A 25,200-nucleotide genomic window follows, 5' to 3' on the forward strand; every position below is an offset into this window, starting at 1 on the left:
CCTTTTCACCATTACACATACCTCTCAATTAGAGCCTACAAATTGTTTAGAGGTTGCATAGTGTAGTGGTTAAGAACATGAGTTCTGGAGCCAGACTATTTCAGCTCAAATACTAGATCTGCTTCTTCCTGGCTCCAGGAACTGATGCATGGTGTTCTTTATACCTGTGAACTCTCCACTTGCCCTTGGGAAACTTACTTAAACTCACTGTCTCTCAGTTGCCTCATATATAGAATGAAGATGACAATTTTACCTACAATTTTGGACCCTTCTAAAGACTGTTAACTTAATGTACTTAAAGTGCTTAGAACAGTCTCTGGCAAATAGCAAGCCCCAAATCAGAGTAAACATTATTGTTCTAGAAAAATAATGCTATGTTTGGCACATATATATTTTATGTGGTAAAGAATTATAGTCTACTTCCTTATGCTATAAGAGATTTGAACATTTGCCTTTTGATCTTAATTCTAAATAAGTCTAATCAAACCTGTAAGATACTTATAAATACAGTTGATCAGTGTAGACTAGCCCTACTCATTTCCAGTACTGGCCTTCTGTAAAGAGAGCTGGATTAGAATCTCTAATAGGTGAGGTAAAAGGATTGCTCCTATTCCATGCCTTGCTGCAGTATCAACTGCAGAGATGTGTAACCTATGGGCTTACCTCCTAATGAAGCAGTCTTCATTACCTTCATTTATGGATGCTGTAAAGGTCTGAAGGATCAGCAAACAAGAGAGCTTTGCCAAAATAAATATATAGTTCCTTTGCAATTGGCAAAGCTAGACTATACTCTAGAAATATTATTGTAATTTGGAAACCATGCCACTATGGTGGACTCTAACTGGGTCAACTTGGACTCTACCAGAGTCAGCTTGTACTCTTTACTTAGGCTGGGATGGGAGGGGTTTTGGCCATCTCTGCTCATATAAGCTGCATGTATATACTTTTACAAACATCTGCAACTTGAGTTTTGATGTGCACATTTATTATTTGTAAAGCCCGATGCTTACCAGCTATTCCTGTTTGTGAAATGTGCAGTGTTTGAATTTTGACTTTGCAATTGATCTGTAAAGGAAGGAAAAATGCTTTTTAGGAAAGTAATTTTCAATAGACAAAGCTTAAGCATTCTGGCTGGATTTTCCATTTTTCTAATTGATTAGTCAGTCAATTGGGAAGGGCCTGTTTGAATCCAGCTCTATGCCCAGTGCTGTACTAAATTGATATAGTACATGAGGCATTAATTCTGTACACAGTGAACTTTTAGAGAATGCTCTAGTCAGAGAGGCCAGACACATACATGAGTAGATTAGAAAATAATAGTTTGTTATACACATACAGAATGCACTGTATGGGCTGTACATTATGTATAATGAAGTACAAATTTGACTTCATAGAAAAAGGAAGTAAAGCTGAGAGAAAGAGAGATTACTACACATTAAGGCCAACCATAGATCACCCTTGAGGAAGGGGACTTGAGGTTTGAGTAGGGTCAGCCTGGTAGAAAGTAAAGATAAAGATTTCTATTTTAGGCCCTGGCCAGTTGGCTCAGTGGTAGAGGGTCGACCTGGTGTGTGAAAGTCCCAGATTCAATTCTTGGTCAGGGCACACAGGAGAAGTGACCATCTGCTTCTCCTCCCCTCCCTCTTTCCTTTTCTCTCTCTTTCTCTGTCTCTCATTCTTCTCCTCTTGCAGCCAGGACTCGATTGATTTGAGCATGTTGGCTCTGGGTGCTGAGGATGGCCCGTGGAGCCTCTGACTCAGGAGTTAAAAATAGCTTGGTTGAAAGCTTGGGCCCCAGATGGGCAGAGCATCATCCCCAGGTGGGGGTTTCCAGGTGGATCCCGGTTGGGGAGCATGCAGGAATCTGTCTAGCTCCCCTCCTCTCACTTAAATTAAAAAAAAAATTCTATTTTAGTGTGAAGGTGAACATGAACATGTGGGAAGGAGAATGTGGAAATGCTTAATAACAAAGAAGGAAGCTAGGAACTTCTCTGGCAGTAAAGAAAAGTAAGAGAGAAAGGGTGCAGCAATATTTTGGAAACCCTTGAAAGCTAGGCGTCTTCAACTATAATTAGCTACATGTAATTTTTTTAGTCTCTTTTTATGCTGATAATGACCATGGTGACAGTTTATGATTTTATATCATAGAATCAGAATCAATGGTAACTTAGAAGGGGTCTTAGAAGTCATATGGTTCAATCAGCCCACCATTGTAGGAGTCCTAAATTGTGTTTCAGCTCTTTTGGGCTAGAGAGCTCACCACTTCCCAAGGACGCTAGTTTCTTTGCAGAATATCTCCTAATGCTAGAAAGTTCTTTTTGCTTAACTGAGCCTTAATCTGCTCTTTTCCTACTTTTTAAGTTGGTTCTAATCTTTCCCTTTGGTTTCTTCTAGAACAGATCTCTTCTTTATCTATAAGTATAATCATTCAAGCATCTAAAGGTGGTTGTACTCACAGCTCTTCTTCACCATCTTCTCTCCCATATATCTAGTCTCATTACGTTTCCTAAAAGAGAGTAGCAAGTTCTTCATTTGTTTCCCTTCTCATTCACTAGTTTGTTCATTCATTCATTCCAGATATTTAGCAGATTTCTATTGAGCACCTTCTATGTTCTAGGCATTGTCTAACCTCTGGGGCTCTATCAGTGAAAAGTCCATCTTCATGAGATTTTCATTCTAGTGGGAGAAGTCAGACAATCAATCAACAAGTGCATAAATAAATATCAAATAGTAGCGAGTACCTTAGAACAAGGTAAAATAGGAGAAGGGTAGGGAGTTTCAGAGGACAGAGTGCACTTTTAGACAGAGAGGCTATATAAAACCTCACTGAGAAGGTAAAGTGTGGACAACAACCCAAGGAAGTGAGGGAACAAGCTGTGCGCCTGTCTGAGCAAAGAACTGGGCAGAGAGAATGGCAACTGCGAAGGTCTTGAGGAAAGATTGTAATTGGCTTATTCAGGAAATAATGAGGCTAGTGTGACAAGGGCAGACTGATTGGTTGAGAAGAGTAGTAGATGTCAGAGATATAATAGGGAGCCAAGTTGTGAAAGGAGTTTTTAGCTGTTGTGAAGATATTTAATTTGACTCTGAGTGAGATGAAAAGGCATTGAAGGGTTAAAAGCAGAGGAGTACTATGGTCTGACTCAGGTTTGAAAAAATCAATCTATCTACTGTGTTTGGTGTTAACTAAAGGAACCATGGCCTGAAATGATTGCAATAAACCAGACTAAAGTTGATGGTGGCTTGGACCAGGTTTGTAGGGGTGGAGGTGGCAAGAAGTAGAGAAATTCTAGACCTATTACTGAGAGTGAGCCAATAGGATTTGCTGATAAGTTGGATATAGGGTTTGAGAGAAATATAATTGCCAAGCATTGACCTGAGCAACCGGGAAGCTGAAGTGATTATTAACAAGGGTCAGAAGGGCCATAAGAGGAAGAGGTATATGAAGAATAATCAGGAATTCACTTTTGCACCTATAAGGTTGAGATGATCCAAATGAAATGACAAGTTATATATACATATATATATAAGTTTGGAATTTAGGAATGGAATGCTTTCTGTAGATATAAATTTGAGAGTTGTCAGCACACTGATAATACTTAAAGCTACAGAATTGGACAAAGTTACCAAAGAAGTGAATTGAGATGAAGAAGAGAAGACGTTCAAGGACCAAGACTTTGGGTACTTCAGAGTTTGAAGGAGAGGAGGAGGGTGCATCAGACGACTTAGAAGCAGCAGCTGATGTGGTAGGAAGAAGACTAGGAGAGTGTGGTGTCTTGGAAGACAAGTGGATAAAGTATTTCAGCAAGGAGAAAAGTGATCGACTGTATCAAATGCTGCTCATGGTGTAGGTCAAATAAGGTGAGGACCAAGAATGGACTTTTGAATTTAGCAATGTGATCGTTGTTGGTGTGACCTTCTCCAGCTCTGTCTCGGTGCAGTGTTGGGAGTGATTAAACTGGATTTAAGAAAGAATTGAGTAGAAGAAATGGAGAGAGTGAATATATACAGCCTTTCAAAGAGTTTTGCTTTAAAGGAGATTAGAGAAATTGAGTGTAAACTGGAAGGGGATGTGAGTGAAGAGAGAGTGTCTTTTTTTTCTTTCTTTTAAAGCAGGAGAGATTATGGCATGTTTATGTGCTAATAGGCGTGATCCAGAAAAGAAGGGAAATTGATAATGCAGATGGGAGAGACAGTTGCTGGAAAGAGGTCCTTAGTAAGCAAGAGCACATAGATTGAGTACACAAGCAGAAGGGTCAGTCTTAGGTGAATTGATTCAAAATACAGGAGGGCAGGCAGAGAATGAGGAGCACAGACAGAGGTAGCGACTAAGTGTGATGGTGGGAGCTTGAGAGAAGTCTCTTCTGATTACTTCTAATTTCTCTATGAAATGGAGAGCTAAGTCATCATCAACTGAGGGTGAGGATGAGGGAGGAGAAGTTGAGAAGGTATGAAATAACTATCTGGCAGAGGAGAGGAAGGAGTGGACATGGAAAGAGTGCAATATGATGGCTGAATAGCACCAGAGGTCAGTTTAAAGTTCATGCTCATAAACTGAGAGACTAGTAAGCACTGAAGTGTGCTTTCTCCAGCCAAGTTCCGCTGTGTGGGAGTAGTCACAGAGTAGGCCGAGAGAGAGAGTGATTAACTACAGAGTTTATACTGGGTAGAGAGGTGAGTGGGGACGCAGGGGGAGGGAGACGGAGGGACAGTGAATGTTGATTAAAGGATGAAGGAATTGTAGGATCCTTGTGGGGTAGGAGAATTGTTGAACTGGGGATTAGAGGAAGAACACTAGAAAGATGAGGTGGTCAGAGAGTGGGATGTTTAATATAAAAATTTAGGAGAGGCTTCAGTTGGAAATGACAAGGTCTGCTGTATGTCAAGAGAGTGACCAACTGATGTAGGGAGGGGGCCAGACCATCACAGTGGAGAGAAGGTCAAGAAACTGAGGTAGCAAGGTGTCAGAATGATCATCTATGTGGACAGTGAGTCATCAAGAATTAGGCAGGACTAATGTTGGAGAGAGAGGAACGGTGAGCCCAGGGCTAACATCTCTAAGAATGAGGGGGAATGGCCAGGCAGGAAGTGATAGGTCAGTGGGTGACATAGTCTGGCGTCATTTAACTACCCAGACTTTTGAATATCATAGGTGTCTCACTCCAGAAAATAAGATGTGCAGGTGTTTTATTTATCCTTTGGTTTGTTTTTAGTGTTCAACTACCTATGTAATGTCCAAATTCTGTTAAATATGATATAAAACACCCAGTTTAAACGAGTTTGATTTTGATCAAATTGCTCAGTGTTCTTCTGGTGGTGTGAGCTTGCCGTCCCTGCCCCACACTTGACGCCCAGGAGCTAATCTATGGCACAGGAAGCCCTCAACTCCTGGTGGCGGTACACTTGTGGCCTTAGCCACACAACTGAAACTCCTTGAAACTTAACTGGTTGCTTCGTCTGTAAAAGAGGGAAAAGAACATTTATCTCTCATGGTTATTGTGAAGATTAAAGGTGATGATGTAAAAGCAACTCAGCATTGTCCTCAGCACATCATAAGAGCTCAATTCAGATCTTATTTAATGGCACTAACATGTAGATATTTTGGGTTAAAAATACTGCAAAACGACATCTATTCTCCGTGGAGAGAAGATGTCCTCTGTGAGGATGTCCTTGTGGAACTCGGTCGCTGTGCGTGGCGTGTAGGGCTCGTGTGCTCGACCCGCTCGCAGGTGGGGAACCTGTGAACTGGGTGTGACTGCAGCACAGAGTCTCCGCTACTCTCATGATATGATTAAGGCAAAAATATTTTTATTGCAATTATCCGAGTTCAGTAAAATGTTTAATGAGGCACGCGCTGCCTTGGGCAAGTTAGCATGAAATTTAATTTATGTTCATTTGCCTGAAACTCAGGAAGCAGAAGTATACATTTTTTTTTTTTTTTTTTTTTTGGTATTTTTCTGAAGCTGGAAACGGGGAGGCAGTCAGACAGAGTCCCGCATGCGCCCGACCGGGATCCACCTGGCATGCCCACCAGGGGGCGATGCTCTGCCCACCAGGGGGCGATGCTCTGCCCATCCAGGGCGTGGCTCTGTCGTGACCAGAGCCACTGTAGCACCTGGGGCAGAGGCCAAGGAGCCATCCCCAGCGCCCGGGCCATCTTTTGCTCCAATGGAGCCTCGGCTGCGGGAGGGGAAGAGAGAGACAGAGAGGGAGGAGAGGGGGAGGGGTGGAGAAGCAGATGGCGCCTCTCCTGTGTGCCCTGGCCGGGAATCGAACCCGGACTTCCGCACACCAGGCCGACGCTCTACCACTGAGCCAACTGGCCAGGGCCAGAAGTATACTTTTAAAGAATTTTGTTCTGTGAGAAGGAAGCCAGTGTAAGATGTTCCTACATATAGCTGTAGATTCTCCTATCATCGTCTCCCTTCAGGTAGTCAAAAAATCGCCAAGAGCATCCCAGAAAATGGATCGATAACAGGTGCTTGGTGTCAGTGGGGTTGCAACAGGAGTGGCAGGAATCAGGAATTTTTCTCTGAGCTGTAGGAGCCTGGTATATGTGTATATTGAGTATCTACCAAGAAAAGAGTGATGGATTTCAGACCAGGCGACCCAGCTTCACGTTCTGACTGCTGGTCATTGAATACAGGGCCACAAGGCCTTATTTCTTCATCTGAAAAGTGGTCATAATAATACCTCATGGGGTCGCCATGTTAACTGAATGAGGTAATATATATGAAAATATTTTATATCTATGTTAAGTCAAAGGTAGAGGATCTTGATTATGCCTTCTAGAGACTGAAAGAGTTAGTTAAGGAAAACATGATCAGATATCGCAGAGTGATTCCAAGCCGTTTCCATCCTTCTCTTCCCACCACAGTGAAAGGCAGGCAGGGCTTTTGGAGAAAATTACGCTCCTTCTGGACATGTTGAAGAATAGCTGGTAACCAAGCGAATTCTTCATCGATTCAGGGTATTTTCCTTTGAGACTGGGGTGGATAGGAAGCTTCATGATGTAGAGGGTCAATAAGGATCACTGAAATGCTGGGCTGACCTAAGGCCGTCAGTATTCGAAGGTGAAAGGACCTCCTGGACTGCCCCAATCCCATCTTGTGGAAACACATGGACACAGAGGCTCAGAAAGGATGGCTCCAATGGCATTTAAAAATAAATTTAAATGATAATTACTGTCTATAAAAAATGAGAAAACTTGAGTGACTCTTGCATCCATGAAAATATTGTTTTAGTCTTATCTCTGAGCTAGGTAGTAGGTCTTCAATTCTTTCGATCAGTTACAGTGACCAGAGGGAAATTGAGTGAGTGAGAAAGATAGCCATGTCTTCCTGCAGAGGGAGAGACCCGTCTTCATAAAGGATCTGGCAAGCTTATTTGAACTAGAATAACAGTGTGATGGAATGGCCGGGAATGACCAGGCCCAGGCACCTGCTAGGGTCTAGGATGAGGCAATTAGCACGTGTCATTCTGTTAAGCTGCAGAGCTCTCACTGTGCTCCCTTCTGACTCCTCCAATGCCAGCTCCAGCCCAGGGCCGCAGGAATGACATCCCAGATGACCCTTCCTTAACTAGAAACGTAGAAGCTCCTTGAAGGAGCGTCCCTGCGAGCTCTGCTGCGGAAGTAAACGGACATTTGCATGGACGCTAAATGCATGCTCTCTTAACTCGGACTGTTTGGGATCTCATCTTGATCTTCCTTCTGTACAGTTCTCAGGCCAAAGTGAAGACACAACCCTGCTTAACAGTGTCATTATAATATGTAATATGTCTCATGTTACCAGTCTGGTTTTTCTTTTTTTAATGTTCTGCGGGAACCTTAAAAAATGATCTCATGTGTAACTTGATGGAATTAACTACATTTGTTCCCAATGCCAAGTGTTATCCAAGCTTTGCCAAATCTGCAATGTTATAAGAACCCTGGTTTTATGTTGCAAAACCATCAGTAAATTGCTTCATTGTATTGCTTAACCACTGACCATAGCATCAAGGAGATTTGCAGAGGACTCCTCTAGGGAAAAGCTTTGTCACATTTTGTCATTTGCTTAGAATGTCACACAGGACTCCCTTTTGGAATGTGTAGGGTATGAATTTCAATGGCTCACAGAATAGATAGATAGATAGATAGATAGATAGATAGATAGATAGATAGACAGATAGCTATTTCCTCCTGTTTTATTTTATTTTTTGAATCTATACAGGCAACAGCCTCAGATTCCAATCACCACAGGAACAGGTGTTGTGTATCCTGGTGCTATTACTATGGCAACTACCACACCATCACCTCAGATGACATCTGACTGCTCTAGCACCTCTGCCAGCCCAGAGCCCAGCCTGCCGGTCATCCAGAGCACTTATGGAATGAAGACAGATGGCGGAAGCCTAGCTGGAAATGAAATGATTAATGGAGAGGATGAAATGGAAATGTATGACGACTATGAAGATGATCCCAAATCAGACTATAGCAGCGAAAATGAAGCCCCAGAAGCTGTCAGTGCCAACTGAGGAGTGTTTGTTTGCTGAATTAAAATACTCTGACATTTCACCCCTTCCCCAACAAAAAGTTCTTAAAGAGCCCGCATGCATTTGTGGCTCCACAATTACATCAGCAGAATGGTCTTAATTGTTTTGTAAAGTGTGAGACAGATTAAGTTTTCCCTGATTTTTCATGAACTTGAGTTTTTTTTTGTCGTTATTGTTATTGTTGTTGTTGTTTTTTAAATTTAGGTGAAGACATATTAAATATGAGACACCAGGACTTGAAAACTTATCTCAACCCATAGCTGTCTTACAAGTCTTATATTTTTGTCTTACTTTTTTTTTTCTTTTGGATGTTGATAAAGGTTTAAGTTACTGTTTTAGATGGGGTTAAACATTCTCACTCAGGTATGCTGTGCCGGCCTACAGGTTGTGAATGTGTTTTTATTCTGAATTAGTTTAGAAAACAGCTGAGGGTTTCCTGTCGTGAAGCAGAGCAAGTCCACGGCGTGTGCAGCTGCGCGGAGAGCATATTCACGGCCTCGGAACTCCATGTTTCCATGTGTAGAGTTAAACTTTGAATGTGCCAAACTTTTTCATCACTTTTGAATCTTAATATTTTGAAAGTCTTAAAGGAGACACTGCAAAGTCTTAGACAATCTTTGGCATCTTAAAATAAAATAGCAAACCATGCATTTTTTTTCCAGAAAATGGTGAAGTACTCAGGAATCTGGAGACCAGATATTGTAAGGAATGAACAAGGTTGCCACAGTGCATGTACCCAATCGTGTTTGCCTCTTGACGTGCCATCAGTGTGTGACGTTTGCACACCAGAGCGATCAGCACACCAGATACCGACCTGGTGGTCTCCTCTGCCTGAGACCACCTCTCACTACATCCATTACCCCTTTGCCTTTAACCCTGACATTCAGTCTTAACACATTTTCTCTTAAATAATTTATTCATTCCAGAATGTCAAGGGTCCACTTACTATTTATTTAAAAACAAATTGTTGGTGGCATTAATTTAATAATTCTTGTTTTTCACCGTCCTTCCCTGAAGAAATTTTCAGCCCTTTCACCTCCTTCTCCTGCTAGATACAAAAGATGTGCATAGTGATTTTATGTCCCCAGAGCATCTGGAAGCATTTCCGAAACAAGGTACTATTACATACCTATGTTGTTGTTTTTACCCATGAGTGTGTATCTGGCTGCAGGGCTGTGTATTTGGATACAGGTGCACAGTCTTACACTTTAACAGCTCTGCCTTGGAGGTTTGCTGTGACCGCAAACCTTTGGCCAGAATTTCCCCCTAAGTCAGCTCAGCAGCATGTGGTAGGATCTGCCTCAGTGGCATTGCCCCTGAATGCCATTCAGCAGCAAGGCTCTATGGCGGGGGTGACTTCCAGGCAGGAGAGTCTCGCAGCCAAACTAAAGCCCAAGGCTGTGGGCTGCATAGGACGCTCCCCCAACGCTGTCATAGGCTGGCACCTTTACGTTGAGCTGCCTCATCCCATCTGGCACATCCAGGGGGTTCTTTGCAAAATCCCCAGGATGTAAGAAGCTACATGATGCCTCAAAGAAAAGATAGAGGCAGATAGTCATGATGCATCCAGAGAATGAAAGAGAACCATGGGGAAGGGGAAGGAGGGGAAACACATTCCCTATAGGGGATGTTCCTACTGTTGACTCCGGGGGACCATCACTGCTGGGGCAGCAGACCAGCTCCTTTGGCTCACGCTCTCTGCCTGTGGCCGCTGGGAGGGCAGGCCTCCGTGTGAACAAGATTAACTGCACTTGTCACACAGGGAATTTCTGGAGACATGCTGATGGGCTGGGAGGCAGTGAGGTTTTATTTTCCATCTCCTCATTACAGGGAGCTTGGCCATGCCATTATGACCTTCCTGAAGCTGGGACTGATTGCCTGGGGGGCGGGGGTCCTCACCCAGAGTGGTTCAGTTGGAGAATGTCTGCGAATGGGACAGTTCACCTCATAGGACAACCCAGAATCTGATCACCAAGACATAGGAACGGCCCCATCAGATTTCTTGAGCCATTTTGTCACTTGGAAGAAAATAGTGTACCTTCATATTTATTTAAAGAGTGCTCAAGGCCATACCTAATAGCAATAAATAGGTCTAGCCAAGATATGACTGGCTGTGTCGTTAGCCGGGAGTGCTCTCTATAAGCTGATTAAGGTACTGATAGGAATGTTTTGTTCTTAATATTGGTTGGGGATTGAAACTTTGTTTTTGTACATTTATTTCAAATGAGGAGGAGGTCATTTTTTTCTCAAAAAAATGAGTATTTATTATTGTCTTACTGATTTCTTTTGAATATATACCTCTCCTCCTCAGTTCCTCCTCGTGTTTTCTCTCACCCTCTTGGACTTTGGCTTTCGTCCTCTCCCACGCCTTCTCTCGTCTTGTTGCGTAGGTAGAGTGCTGTATGGCTAGCATTGTATTGTATGTAATTAATTTTGCACAAAGGCAAACATTTAGAATAGTAGGTTAATTTTGTTTGTTTTATGACCATGCCAAAATAATATTCTGGGCTGGCGGAGAACAAAGGACTGTTCTTTAGGACTGAAACTTGATTTCGCTTATAGTAGAAACAAAACAAAACAAAACAAAAAAACCCAACAAAAAACACACACACTCACAGATGTTGTTTCGTAAGTGTTATAAGCACTGGATATAAATGGTATTTTTTATCACTTCTGACTAATGTGAAACTGTTGTACAAAAACTACATGAACAAAAGTCATCTGTTTCGACTCGTGTGGGCTTGCCTCACAGTTGCCGGATTTGAGTCATTTTTATGTCTTGTTATTTCATTTATTTATGCAAAATACATGTGTGTATGAACACTTTGTTTTAGCTCCAGCTCTGCCTCAGTACTGGGGCTCAGTTACTTCTAGCCATGTTCTCAAAAACGAAAGGCTATTCAGGAATGATCAGATTGTAAACGTCCCTTTCATTGGGTCAAACAGTGATGCTGTATTTGAATCTAAATTCTGCGCAGAAGCAGTTTATTCTATTTATTAGCCAAGTTTGGCTCTAAATAATCTTTGGAAATTAAGAATGACAATCATAGGGATCACTTCATTTTCTTTGCAGTGGGGCTTAAACAAAGTTCTTACGACTTTACCATCTCATTTTAGATTTTTCTAATTGTGTAAATATAACATAGAAATAGAATTTATTTTTGGTTCATGAATACTTAGTGAGATATAAGTTATGTATTTCCTCTTTGTTCTTTATCCATATCTGTTGGTCCAGACTAGAAGTTGACGAGTCACTGTACTGTGTGGGGATAGTGAGTCACCAGCCGCCATGAAACAGCAGTGTTCTGCCGGCGCTGGAGCGGAGACTCGGGCTCTCGTGCAGTCAGAACCCACTGTCCATAGACTCTGACTTTGACTTTTCCTTAGAGAAACGTGATGAATTGAACATACCAAATTTCCGGTACAGCTGGGAGAGAGTCAATTTGCTTTGTGAGTCCACATAAATTGTGTAAGGTGTTTCTGTGACCATTTTAATAGCGAGAAGCAGGAATGTTATTATAAAAGCAAACAATCTGCCTCTGATATTGGCCATTAACAAAAAGCTCCACCATGCCAATGAGATTAAAAAATATTAATAAACTTTTTTTTTCCAGTGCTTTTTGCTCCATAGTATCTTCTAATCAAAGATAAAAATGATCTCCATTTTGGTAAAGAACTTAACAGGATCAGGATTTTCCATGTCACTTAGAATAGGGTAGCTGGCAGACAATCCTATCCTAAAAATAGACCATAATGAATAGGAAGGATGGAAAGAAAGAAAGAAAAAAAGAAAGAAGGAAAGAAAGGAAAGAAAAGAAAGGAAGAGAGAAAGAAAAAGTCACTCTGTGGACAGGAGCAGCGAGGCCGGCCATGTCTCTATTTCACCGGCAGGTGCAATGCAGTATCTTCCCCAGAAGGTACGAGAGCGTTGTTGTTTTCACATGTATCCAGCCCAGTCCTTTAGAAGCACATCAGTTTGCTTCATTTGGTATTTGATACTCCCCAGCCTTGTCCTCAGGCCTGATTTGATTTGCCAGGGTCCTGACACAGACTCCCAGGCCAAGTTCTAAATTCAGGTGTGGGCTCACTGTGCTATTGAGCTTGTCAAATTCTGGCCTCCCCTGAACATTAGCCCCATTGGAGCCTGGGTGTTTGAAAAGGGTGTGATCACTCTGGGGCTGGAATTAAAGGCTTCTTTCTTTTCCTTGCGAAGCCAGGCTGAGTCTTCGGAGCACACCCTCCCCAGCCAGGAGCACAGGCCCTAGCTCAAAGCAGGGATTGTTTCGAGGAAGCCCGTCTACCCTCAGTAGGGAGGCAGCCTGGCCACTCGAACACCACAGTTGAGACCGCTTATCTCAATTTACTAATTTTGCAAAGAGATGACCTCTACCTACTCATTAGGGTAAGGATAAAAGAATCACTTCGAAGTTTTAAATCTCGTACGAGAAGTCCTGTACAAAGTGCCAACAACTGCAAACAATGCAGCTAGAGGAATGTATTGGAATGATTACTGGGTCTTCCTTTTCAATGAGAAAATGACAAAATGGTTGCTGTAGCCTTGCCGGATTTTGTACATGTTTGTCTAAGGACTGAGTTGGCACTTAAGCTCCCTTCTCAAAGGATAATAATATTGTATGACCTCATTTGTCCTTTTACAAAAGCACTTGCATCGTTTCCTTAAGCCATCTGCCCCCTGACATGTTTTCTTCCTTAATAAACAACTTCTATCTGTTATTCCTGCCGATTATGTTCTGTGTCTGATGCCCTGCACTGTTGAGCGTAACCCTCCGCTGATATCATTGAAAATATTGATATGCAAACACATTTCCTTTTCACCCCCATCTCTTCTCTTCCTTTGGGGACAGATTGCTTTCCCAAAGCTCATGAACAAGTATTTGAAATGCTGGTCCCTCTGGGGCAGGGCTAGAGGTGGGCGGGGGAGGGGCAGACAGGTAACAGTGCAGATGGTGTCCCTGGCAATACGAAAGCTTGAAGGCAACTCAGTGACATATCTTGCTCAGTAGTTTCTTATTCCTGAAGAACCGCAAGCATAGAGTGAGGCCTCAGTGCTGGTGCTCTTGGAGTATGGGGAATGTGCAAATATTTAACTGTTTTGTATGCTGCACATTGCAGGTCTGCTCGTGTGCATTCTCCGTTTGTCTTCCTTTGTCATATGTGTTTTTGCTTTTTTTTTTTTTTGAAAGTGCAGTCTTTATTGTACCCTTCTCCAGCTTGTAGCAGGTTAGAATGCTTAGCATTTATGTTCATGCATCATTGTATTTGCCATGTAAAATTTTTATTACTTTAGACAAGCTTATAAGCTGTTACTACATAACTTATCTTACTGTAACTCTTTTATTTCCCGACATTGTAAGTTGTTTGTGATGTATATTGTGAGATTGTATTCTATGTTAATTTAATCAGCACAATTCACTGACATGCTGGACTGACATGCTGGCTGCTGTTTCAAAGTGTAAAGTTTGTGTAGGGCTGTTGGGACAACTGCAACTCTGTTGTCAAGGTGCTGTGCTTTGGTTCCCCTAGCAACACCGCGGGTGTGGCCCTGGTGACGCCAAGGGCATTTAATACACCCTTGAGCAAATCTTAACTGCGGATTTTCTTTGTAGAAATTCTATGTCTAATGCAGGTACCTACTTGGCCCATGGCTGGTAACTATTTGGGCAATTAGAAAAAAAAACAAAAACCATAAAAACTAGTGTCTATTGCTGCTTTGAATATGTTTGAAAGTCTGAAAATGTAAATAGTTTATCAAAAAAAAAAAATCTTGTACAGTCCAGTGTAAAGTTTTTAAATGACCTTAAGGGTTGCCATCACATCTTTCTCACACTCTCCTCTCGATAATGGGGGAAAAAGTTTGCTAAGGATTAAAGGAACGGGGAAAGAATTTCTTCCAGTTTAAAGGAATGCATCATTGTTCTTAGCTTTGTTGCATACACCAACTTGGATTTTGTTGTGCAGTATTGACGTGAGACAAACTCAATATCGAGTGATCTTTCAGTGGTCCTTTTCAAAGTCTCCCCCCGCCCCCTGCCTCATCGTTACGGGAAAAGACAGGATCGAAAGACACACTGTCTCTCTATCCTGGGTTATGTTGGCACCTTAGCTACTTTTTTTTTTTTCCTTTTTGCACAAGGTGCTTTCCTGATATGTTAAACATGCCATCTTTGGGTGATAATGTCTATGCCATGATGGGGCTGAGGCCCCTCAGGGGAGTGTCTATAAGAACTGCCTATTTATGCTCATTTACCTCAAGACTGTCCTCTCTACCCTTAATCTAGTCGTCATCACTCCATCTTTTGTACTGCTGTTGACACTTACAAATTAAAGATAAATTTTGTTTTATGACCTCTGTGTATGGCCTTGTCTGTGCGCTGCAGACGGTTCCCACCCTGGAGCCTGGTAGCCTTCGGCTTGGCCCCGCTTGCCGCTGGGGCCGGAGCTCCCCTGCTCCCCGCTCGCTGCTGCCTGGCTGGGGGGGTGGGCCTCGCCCGGGCAGCCTCCAAACCCCTCGGCCTGGAGAGACTCGCCTGCTTTTTTCATTGTGGAGCATACGCTGCTGCAGCAGGAAATGCTTGTGGATTTAGATGGTAGGAACGGGAGCCAAGGTGGATTTTTGTCAAGAGAAGATGAGAAAGAATGTCACTTTCTATTTGCCTGACTTCTTCAGGAGAGCAAAAACAGTTTATCAAAGCCCCGAGCATCCCAGGGTATGAATGAATCTCCAGGGCCAGCCTCTCGTCTGACACCAACATCGACAAGCCTAGCAGCCAAGACGGAAAATGCCACACTTCTGGGAGCTCTGCCTCCGCTGTGGCTGGGAGTGGCAGGCCGATTGCTCAGTTAAGTCTGCCTCAGGGGAGGAGAGCTCCCATCTCACTGTCCTGCCAGGAGTTGGACCAGGAGTGGAATGATACCAGTTTTTAAGAGTCTGAGGGGCGGAGGTGGGGCAGCGGGCTGAAGGGGAGCTGGCCCATAACCGGGAGTGGCTGGCCCAACCCAGCTGGTGCTGTGGGTCCCGGAGGCTCGAGAGTTGCTGGCCCAACCCAGCTGGTGCTGTGGGTCCCGGAGGCTCGTGGCCGACACCTGGAAGGTGAAACAAAGGGTTCGAGGTGGGGGCGGGGACCAGCAACATCTCTCTTGGTGTTTCCCATGAATGCCTCACTAGAGAACAGCCAAGGATTTGTGGAGCTTTCGCGCAGTCAGATTGCAAGGTTGAGACAAGCTATCAAAAGTCCTGGGACCTCGCATTCTGTGGTCCTCCCTGTGTCCTGTAGGCTTTTAAAAGCCCAGGTAAGTGTAGGGCATGGCTTTGGAGTCACCACAACCTGGCTCTGCCACTTGCCAGCTGTGTGACCTTCCCCGGGTAACTCCTCTGAGTTTTCTCCTCTGTAAATGGGGTCACGATCCCTCCCTCTCAGGGTTATGGGGGGGGGCATGGGCTGGCATGTGTGAAACACGAAGCAGGGGTCTGCTCATGGACTGCAGGGGTGGAGCTGGCCTCCTCTGATCATACAGTGCCTGAGCTGGGGGCGGGGGGGGCTTGTGTCACAGCGAAACAGAACGAGGTGTCACAGCGAAACAGAACGAGGGACTGGCCTGAGGCCTTAGTTCAGAACCCGCTCACGCAGGTGAGCCCCCAGCTGCCCCCCAGGCTGGGCTCCTGCCGTAGGTTCTCTCACTTCCCGCTTCTTCTCATCGCTGCCTTAGGTCTTCGTCCTCAGCACAGATCCCACCGGTCCCCCTTCTTTTCCTCTCCTAAAATGTCCTGGCCTTCCTTGGCTGACTCGATGCAATCCTGACTTCCGGCCCTGCCAGTTGAGTGTCAGCAGACCTGCTGGCCTCGTGCCGCCCGCGCCCTGTGTGCCCTGCACCCCCACACTGCCCCGCGCCCACCCCCCATGTCCTCGGCTCCCACTGCTGCCCTCACTGCCTTCAGCCTGCTAACGACCCTGAGCCTCCTCCTCTTCCTTCTTCTCTGAGTAAATCTGTCCCTTTCTCTGTTTGAGAAACTCCCACTCATTCAAACCCCATCCCAGTCGTCACCACCACATCAGTGATGGCTTCCCCGGATTCTTGGCCAGCTCCAGGCTCTCCCTTGGGGTCCCAGGGCATGGAGAAAGGCCCGCTGTGATCATGGCTGCTACGCTATAATAATGTATTGCTGTGTCTGTCTTTTCTGCTAGATGAGCTACTGAAACCAAGGACTGTGCCTGGGCCCTCCCGCTCCCAGCACAGTGCTGGGCACCCAGTAAGTATTCCACCCTTGTTTCTGGGATGAATGTGACAACATGACCTCCATGTGTGATAGAGTCTGTGAGTATCAAGGCCTCAGAGGGACGGTGAGGGCGTCCTGCCAGGGCACCCTGACACTGGTTAGTCCATTTGGAGAACATTATTAGTTGAAACATCTCTGTTCATTCGGGGAGAGGCATTTCAAGTCAGTGGATGGATTTTCTTGATCAAGCATGAGGGCATTACATGTCACCAAGCTTTAAGAAGAGCTCCTCCTGTAGGATGCCCAAGTTTCTGAGCCACTGCTCTGACCCACCTCCTAGGCGTCTTGGCTGGAGTAGGGACAGGGCGGCCCAGGAATCACAAGTTTTTATGAGTTTGCCCTAGTATCTCTTTGGCATCCCAGCGTCCAGATTACCCTTCACTCTGCCCAGGGACAAGGGTCAGTGGGAGGGAGGCCCAACCTCTGGATTTTCATCATGAGAGGGCAAGAAACTACATTGCTCCATCTGCTGGGGACAGTGGGCCATGATCTTGCAAGCTCTTCACTTAGTATTCTTTCCTTTTCTGACAAAAGAAACCATCCACCTACCAGTGGTTGGCAAACTCATTAGTCAACAGAGCCAAATATCAACAGTACAACGATTGAAATTTTTTTTAAGAGCCAAGTTTTTGTTTTTTTTGTTTTTTTTGTTTTTGTTTTTTTTCCTGAAGCTGGAAACGGGGAGAGACAGTCAGACAGATTCCCGCATGCGCCCGACCGGGATCCACCCGGCATGCCCACCAGGGGGTGACGCTCTGCCCACCAGAGGGCGATGCTCTGCCCCTCCGGGGCATCGCTCTGTCGTGACCAGAACCACTCTAGTGCCTGGGGCAGAGGTCAAGGAGCCATCCCCAGTGCCCAAGCCATCTTTGCTCCAATGGAGCCTCGGCTGCGGGAGGGGAAGAGAGAGACAGAGAGGAAGGAGAGGGGGAGGGGTGGAAAAGCAGATGGGCGCTTCCCCTGTGTGCCCTGGCTGGGAATCGAACCCGGGACCTCTGCATGCCAGGCCAACGCTCTACCACTGAGCCAACCGGCCAGGGCCTAAGAGCCAAGTTTTTTAAACTTAAACTATATAGGTAGGTACATTCCTTATCGAGGTAGCACCCACACGTGGTATTTTGTGGAAGAGCCACACTACACTCAAGGGGCCAAAGAACCGTATGTGGCTCGCAAGCCGCAGTTTGCCGACCAGGGGTCCAGGTAATGACGATTCTTTCCTTTAATAGTGCTCTAGAGCTTTACTTACCCAAAGCACGGTCCACAGGTCAGCAGCAGCCACACCGAGTCACAGGTCCTGGTGTTCAGGAGACTCCCATAACCATTATCCACCTCCTGATGGACAACACGACATGGGATAAGGAGATTATGGATTATTGTCCATATTTGACTTATGAGGCCCAGAGCCAGGAAACAAACCTGCCCAAAGTCACAGAGATTAGCTGCAGTGCCGAACGCCCCCCTGTGCTGCTCATTCTCACCACCACTGACCGTACTGCGTGCGGCCCCACGACGGTCTGTGGAGGCGGCTCATCAACGGTGCAGCCCCGGATCGAGGCCCAGTCGTCACCAGGCGTCCTGGGCTGTCTCTCAGTGGAGCACTGGGGCACGCAGGGCACTGTCGCCCCAGCTCCGGCCAGGCCCAGTGCCCTCCGTCTACAACCACCTAGAGATGTTTGTATTTTGGCACCAGCCTCGGTGGTCACTGAGTACATAATGAGGAAATGTATAGATTTTGGGGCCCCTTTCCTGACTCTGGTAGTGGGAGACAGTGGGTCACCCAGTAAAGGGACTTAATCGAGGAAGATATCTGACCTACATGTCACCCAGGCACTCGGGCTCTTCTGACTCCATGTGGATCGTTCACCCAGCGGGCCCCTGAGGGGCAGCCCTGACCCTGCTCCCTCTCGCGGCCATCACTAAGGCCCGTGAGCTCCGTCACTGCCACCTATGCTGATGGCGTAGGCAGGGTCTGCGCCCCTTCTGTAAGGCCAGTAGTAGTCACCGCCGTTGTGGCCATTCACACGCAGGTTCTCACTGGATTCAGGCAAATGGTAAAGAAACGGTGGAGCCAGAAAATGACAGGCCATTCCTTTATTAAAGTCTCGCATCGGCCGACAAGCAAACTCACAGGGAAAACTCTTCCCTCTTCATTCACTCAGAGCTCCCAAAGCCCTGACACATTCTCCGGTTCCACAACCAGGAGAATCTTCTCTGGTTTTTCCTAGAATCAAAGGCCCCACCAGTCTCAGCGGAGCTCGCAAAAGCCCCTCACCTCTGTTCCCCATCTCCTTCTTCAAACACTCTGCACAAACTGGCTTCTTCTTCAGCACCTTGCTTTCTCTCTGCTCTCACTCCTCACAAACTCTGCAAAAACATGGCTTCCTTCTCCCTTGCCAAACTTTCTGGCACGAAAACCTCTCCTCCAGCACACATTAGCAAGATAATGGCCCTTCCCAAGCAGAAAGGCAATTTGCAGTTTCACTGATCACATACCTGGCCCTGCCCAGCGCCATTTTTTAACACTAAAAGTGAGCAAGCTAAAAAAATACAAATTTTACAAACTCATTTGCCCAACAGCTTCCATCTCCCCACTGTCCCTCTCACTGCTCCCAGAGGGTTTTCCTCCCACAGACTTAGTTACGGGCTAAAATACACGAGACAAAGCCTGACCTGTCTGCAGGGTCCTTCCCGCTGCCCGCGGGCCAGCCTGCCCTTCCAGGCCCATCCCACCGTGCTCCTGACATGGCGCGCAGTCTGCTACTGGCTATTTTATTTTTCAGGCTGATCTCCTTACCCTACGGCTTCTGGAGCTTAAAACCCACCAGACTATTAATCTGTAACATGTTCTCGCTTCTCTTTGGGCGTTTGGTCAGTTTGCGTCCCGGGTCTCCATTGCCCTCCCCCCCCCCCCCGTACCCCCGAATCCCCAGCTTTCCTGTGAGGTCCGACTCAGAGCCCGTCTCCTCTGAGCGCCACTGCATCATCCTACGTGTCTGCCCTGCAGCAGAGATTCTACCAATGTTTCACTCAACAACAGCTCTGAATATTAAGCATTTCCCCCTCCTCTTTTATCAGGGAAACTGAAAGGAAGAGAACCCAGTGACTTGGGGAGCGTCTCCCTGTTAGAGGCCTTCCTCTGCAGCACAGGGCGCCTCCCGGGTTCCTCCGACTCAGCATGGCTCTGTCTCTCCAGTTCAGAGCTTCTCAGCCACTCCCCCCTTATCAATCACCACTCCAACTTTTTAGATACTTTCCCCCCTAATAGTCCCTCCCTATGAAATGTAAATACCATAAATATGCTATCTGCTTAAGTACTCTGTTGATCTTAATAATTTTTTTAAAAACATTATTTAAAAAATATGTTTACCCCCTAAGTACCAATTTTTGCCCCCTGGGGGGGGCACAAGATTGTCCCTGTTGAGAACCATGCTCTTTAGCAAGTTCCCTTTGAGGTCGACCCTTCGCACGAGGGAGTTTGTACTGGTTTCCTGCTACTTTCTGAGTTCTGGATTTTTTTGTTTTGTTTTGTTTTTACAGAGACAGAGAGAGAGAGTCAGAGAGAGGGGTAGATAGGGACAGACAGACAGGAACGGAGAGAGATGAGAAGCATCAATCATCAGTTTTTCGTTGTGGCACTTAGTTGTTCATTGATTGCTTTCTCAATGTGCCTTGACCACGGGCCTTCAGCAGACCAAGTAACTCCTTGCTGGAGCCAGTGACCTTGGGTCCAAGCTGATGAGCTTTGCTCAAACCAGATGAGCCCGCGCTCAAGCTGGTGACCTTGGGGTCTCGAACCTTTTTCCTTCGCATCCCAGTTCGATGCTTTATCTACTGCGCCACCGCCTGGTTAGGCTGAGTTCTGGATTTTGATTACTGTGGCTTAGTGACAATTTCTCCCTAAACTTAGAAATACAAAACACCATTGATTGTCCTCCCAGAATCTGCATATTCACAAATGTGACTGGAACACAGAGAGAGGCTTTTCTCTGCTTTACAATGTCTAGGAGCTCTCAGCTAGGAAACAAAGACTTGGGCTCATTTCCTCTGTGTCTGGTCGTTGATGTCAGCATCTGGTTGGAGCTGCTGGCCAGAACACCTACAAGTGGACTTTTGCTGTAGCTTGGGCTGCCTCACAATATGGTGGCTGGGGGGGGGGGTCAAGTGTGATCAGCCCAAGAGAGAAAGAGTGAGGGCCGGGTTGTAGCCTTTCTTATGACCTAGCCCCAGAAGTCATGAAACATCTCTTCCACTGCGTTCTGTTTACGGGTGCAGTCACAAAGTCATACCCAGAGGGGGAGGGAAAACTAGTTCCACCTTTCAATGGGAAAATTATGAAGTTCTGAATAGTATATGGGACTGGATATGTTGCTGTAGCAACCCTTGTTCCCCACCTGCAATACTACCCCACTGTCATAGGGCCTTGCACATGGTACAATGTAGGTATATATGCATGAGTTTTATTTGGATGCTTTAAGCTGAGAGGATGAAGCCCCAAGAACAAATGGTAAGTGAGCAGCAAGCATTACAAGCAAGATTCTGATGAAAATATTTCTTTCCTCTTAGAAGCATTCTGGTTATTTCTGGAAATGTTCAAAACCAGTCAAATTTGAGTATGTATAGATATGAATAGAGGAGAACAAGAGAGAGAGAGAGAGAGAGAGAGAGAGAGAGAGAGAGAATTCATGAGTCACCTATAGTATTTGCAGTAGAATTTGACTGATATTCATGTCTGTAAGAGCCTGTCAAAGAAGCTAATGTTGTCACTAATCAGCAAAATACCAGTCTATTCCCCTTTGGTAATATTCTACCTGTATTGATATTTCTGTCAACACTACGATCATCAATAAAACAAAGGATGCTTTAAAATGGCAATAATCAGTGCTAGGAGCCGTAAAGTGTATGCAAAAATAATTTAACACTTTTCAAACCCAGGAAATAATAGTTTGATGTTCTAACATTCCCTAATAGGATCTATATCATCGATTATACTCAAAAAGTTAGACTCAGAAAAACAAAAGCAACCTTAAAACAACCTATTAAGTTTCTGATTTTGGATTAACGTTAGTCAGCTCATGGATGTTATCACGTATCCAAATCAGGCCTAAATAAGCAAGGATATTTACCATATCTTTTTATTTGAATCTCATTTATAGTTATATTTTAAAGTATGATTACATGCTAATTTTAATTTAAAAAACTAGTTATTTTCATTACAAGTATTATTAAAATAAATAAATGAGGCTGGGTTCTTACCATGAAACGTAAAGTGTAGAATTTAGGTATGTTTCTGAAATTGAAAGAAGCCCAATAATATATATTAACGAAAGACACATGCAAGTAGAAAAGTTAGGAGAAAACAATTATAACATGAACACAGATGAGTAATCAGTATCCTGATCCATAGACAAGCCAACCATTCTTCCATGATGTGACATTGTACTTGTCCCGATTCACTTAGAGTTAGGATATATTTAATTGCAAAAAATTACTCTTATAGTCTATGCTTGGATAAAAACATTCATGAAATAAGTTAAATGCATTTCTCACACATTAAAAAATTAGTTCACTTAGAAAAGGCACTTGTTTATTTAACACTGGGAATCACAACACCCTGGCGAAAAGAGGAGTCAGTTCTCAAGCAACCCCTCTCCTTAGGCCCGGCCTGGGGGCGCCTTTAGTTCTTCACCTGCAGAGCTAACCCGGGCCCTCCGCGAACGCCAGAAAGGCAGGTAGTTGACGCACCCAGGGATGTCGGCCAAGCACGCCTGCCCTGGACGGAGCTATGGAAAAGACAAATGGTCTGGACCTTAAACTGTGTCAGATAAGACATACCAAGGGATAAATGCTGCAGCTATAAATACAGCTCATGACACGGGATCATTTTTCAGGCTGTTGAATTTCAAATGCCTGCCAAACAGACTGTCATCTCTGGGATTCTGTTTTTGCAGCTCTACTACAAGGAATGGCCAAAGCTCAATTAATTTAATAATAATAATAATAATAATAATAATAATAATAAAAAGGCTCTTGGAAGTGAGGACCAGAGGAGTTAAATTGTCCAATCAAATCTTAGAATTTCACAAATTTTAATATTTGGACTTAACCCTAAATTTCAGTCAACTCCACAATGATACAGTAAAGAAATCCAGAACATCCTAAAGATGGTTGAATATTGATTAATCTCTTTACTGCAATCCTGTGGGTCAGATTTTCTGTTTAGTCTTCTGCGGGACAATTCAGAAAGTCAAGGACACCTGGGAAGTCTCCTCTTCCACATGAAACATAATAAAAGAAAAACCCTCAAAAGCTCTGGAGAGATCAAATACTGCATTATTTATATATTTTTTATTATAAATGACAGAACCCGATTTAAATGGTTGCTGTAGCCAGAAGGGATTTAGTGGCTTACATAACTGAAAATGTGCACTGATAAGAGGGCTTCAGGCATGGCTGCATACAGGTGTTCTAATAGGCATCCAGACTTGATGTCTATCTCGTCACTCTGCTCATGTTGGCCTTGCTCCCATGTAGTTTCTTCCCCTGAGATATTCTTCGGCAGCTCCGGACTTACATTCTCTCAGTTCTAAGTTCAACAAAAAGAGAGTTCACTGAGCTGCTTCCTGGTTTTTCAGTTTTAAGCATGAACACCAGATTTCTAACTCTGGGTCCTCACTCTGTATACGCATATTGCAGTCAGAGTTCACAGATGAGACATTATGACCATTTTCTCTTTCCTGCACAAGTTACTCTCCCTACGGTGTAGAATTGTATACAGTTTCTTTTATTTATAAAGTTGTCCATATATCAATCATGAACTAACTCTTCTGTTTGTTTAAATATCCTCGTATATGTTCAAAGACAGTAGTCATTTATCAATTTTATTTTCTTGAAGAACTGTTCTCCATTCCAACAGAGATAGATCAGTTGCTTGATAAGCCTATTATTGTACAACCTCAGTCTTGTGCTCTACCTTCTCCATCACCTGGCCCTTCTCTCCTGCGTTAGATACATTGTTTCCTGGATGACGTCTTTCTGTTTCTTTATTTACTCCATTGTTTGGATGGAGCACATCCTACAGGTGCTGAGAAGGACATTTTTTTTGAGACTTTGTCTAAAATGTAATTCGATCAGATAGAATTTTAACTTGGAAATTATTTCTCATTAAACCTTTGAAGCTATTGAGTCATCTAACTTCTGGCATAGTTGTTGAAAAGTCTGATGATGCCACTGCGATTCTTTTTTCCTCCCTTCTTCTGTCTTTTTCTCTCTTTCTCATAATTTGTAGGATCTTGTTCTTCATGTTATGAAATTTCATGCTGGTGAGCCTTAGTGTGTGCATATATTTATTTATTAGATACTCAGTGGGCCATTTCACAGTGGAAATCCATATTCTCAGTTCTGTAAGTTAGCCTAAATTATTTCTTTGATGATTTTCTCTCCACAATTTCCTCCATGTCTTTCTCAGGAGTTCACAGACTCAGACGTTGAACCTGCTGGTCTGGTCTTTTAATTTTTCTTTTTTTTTCTTTCTTTTCTTTCTTTCTTTCTTTCTTTCTTTCTTTCTTTCTTTCTTTCTTTCTTTCTTTCTCTCTCTCTCTCTCTTTTATTTTTGTTCTGTGTTTTGGAGAAATGTTTTCAACTTTATCTTTCACATGTCAATTGAGGTTTTTATTTCTCTATCCTCATATTAAATTCCCAAGTGCTCCTCTTTGTTCTCCGGAAGTTTTTTCTTTTATAGCCCCCTGGGTTTGCTTTATGGAGGCTAACCTTATCCCTCTAAAAGATGAATAACAGTTAAGATTTTTTTTTCTTCTCTTTATATAATCACTATTTCTTCCAAATTGTTTCATTCATCCGTGTAACTCATATTTATTGAACACTTACTATTTACCAGGCAAATAGGAACTTAGCGTAATTCCGGAAACAAAACAACAATCCCTGTCCTTGGGCAGCTTACACTGTGGCTGCTTATTTTGTTGCCTTTCTTTAGTATTAGAGACTTTGCGAATGTGTCTGGTGAACCTCAGCACTCTATTCATGTTTTAGAGGAGGCTACAAAAAACCCAATGGGAAGTCCTATGAGGGCGGGCTCGCCACGTATTATCTTTACTGTAAATAACATGGCCGGGCTCTCTCCTTGGAGAACCGCTGAATTCTGTTGTCTCCTGCCTGGTAGGTCTAAGCCTGACCGCCAGCCCTCTGGGGATAGGACAGGAAATACTCAGTGTGTTCACTTCCATTTGATCCCTCACTTTCAGCGGCTGGTGTCTAAGGAGTGGCTGCTTTTCCCTTGTAGACACTGTCTCCGGACTTCTGCTCGAGGGGAGGGGAAGCCACGCATCCGTGAAGAGCTGGAAAGAGGATGCACCTAC

General features: G+C 44.3%; 1 protein-coding gene across 18 annotated transcripts in view; it reads left to right on the forward strand.

Annotated features, from left to right (window-relative positions):
• SOX6 (SRY-box transcription factor 6) overlaps positions 1-14,898 on the forward strand; it is a 655,048-nt gene extending 640,150 nt beyond the window's left edge. For all 18 annotated transcript variants that reach the window (XM_066365360.1, XM_066365351.1, XM_066365321.1 and 15 more), the window contains one exon: positions 8,211-14,898. In XM_066365360.1, coding sequence (XP_066221457.1) covers positions 8,211-8,514 — 304 coding nt within the window. In that variant the 3' untranslated portion in view covers positions 8,515-14,898. The remainder of the gene's footprint in view (positions 1-8,210) is intronic.
• Positions 14,899-25,200: the final 10,302 nt, after the last annotated feature.

This window comes from Saccopteryx leptura, chromosome 1 (genome assembly GCF_036850995.1).
Source record: "Saccopteryx leptura isolate mSacLep1 chromosome 1, mSacLep1_pri_phased_curated, whole genome shotgun sequence".
Classification (NCBI taxonomy): domain Eukaryota; kingdom Metazoa; phylum Chordata; class Mammalia; order Chiroptera; family Emballonuridae; genus Saccopteryx; species Saccopteryx leptura.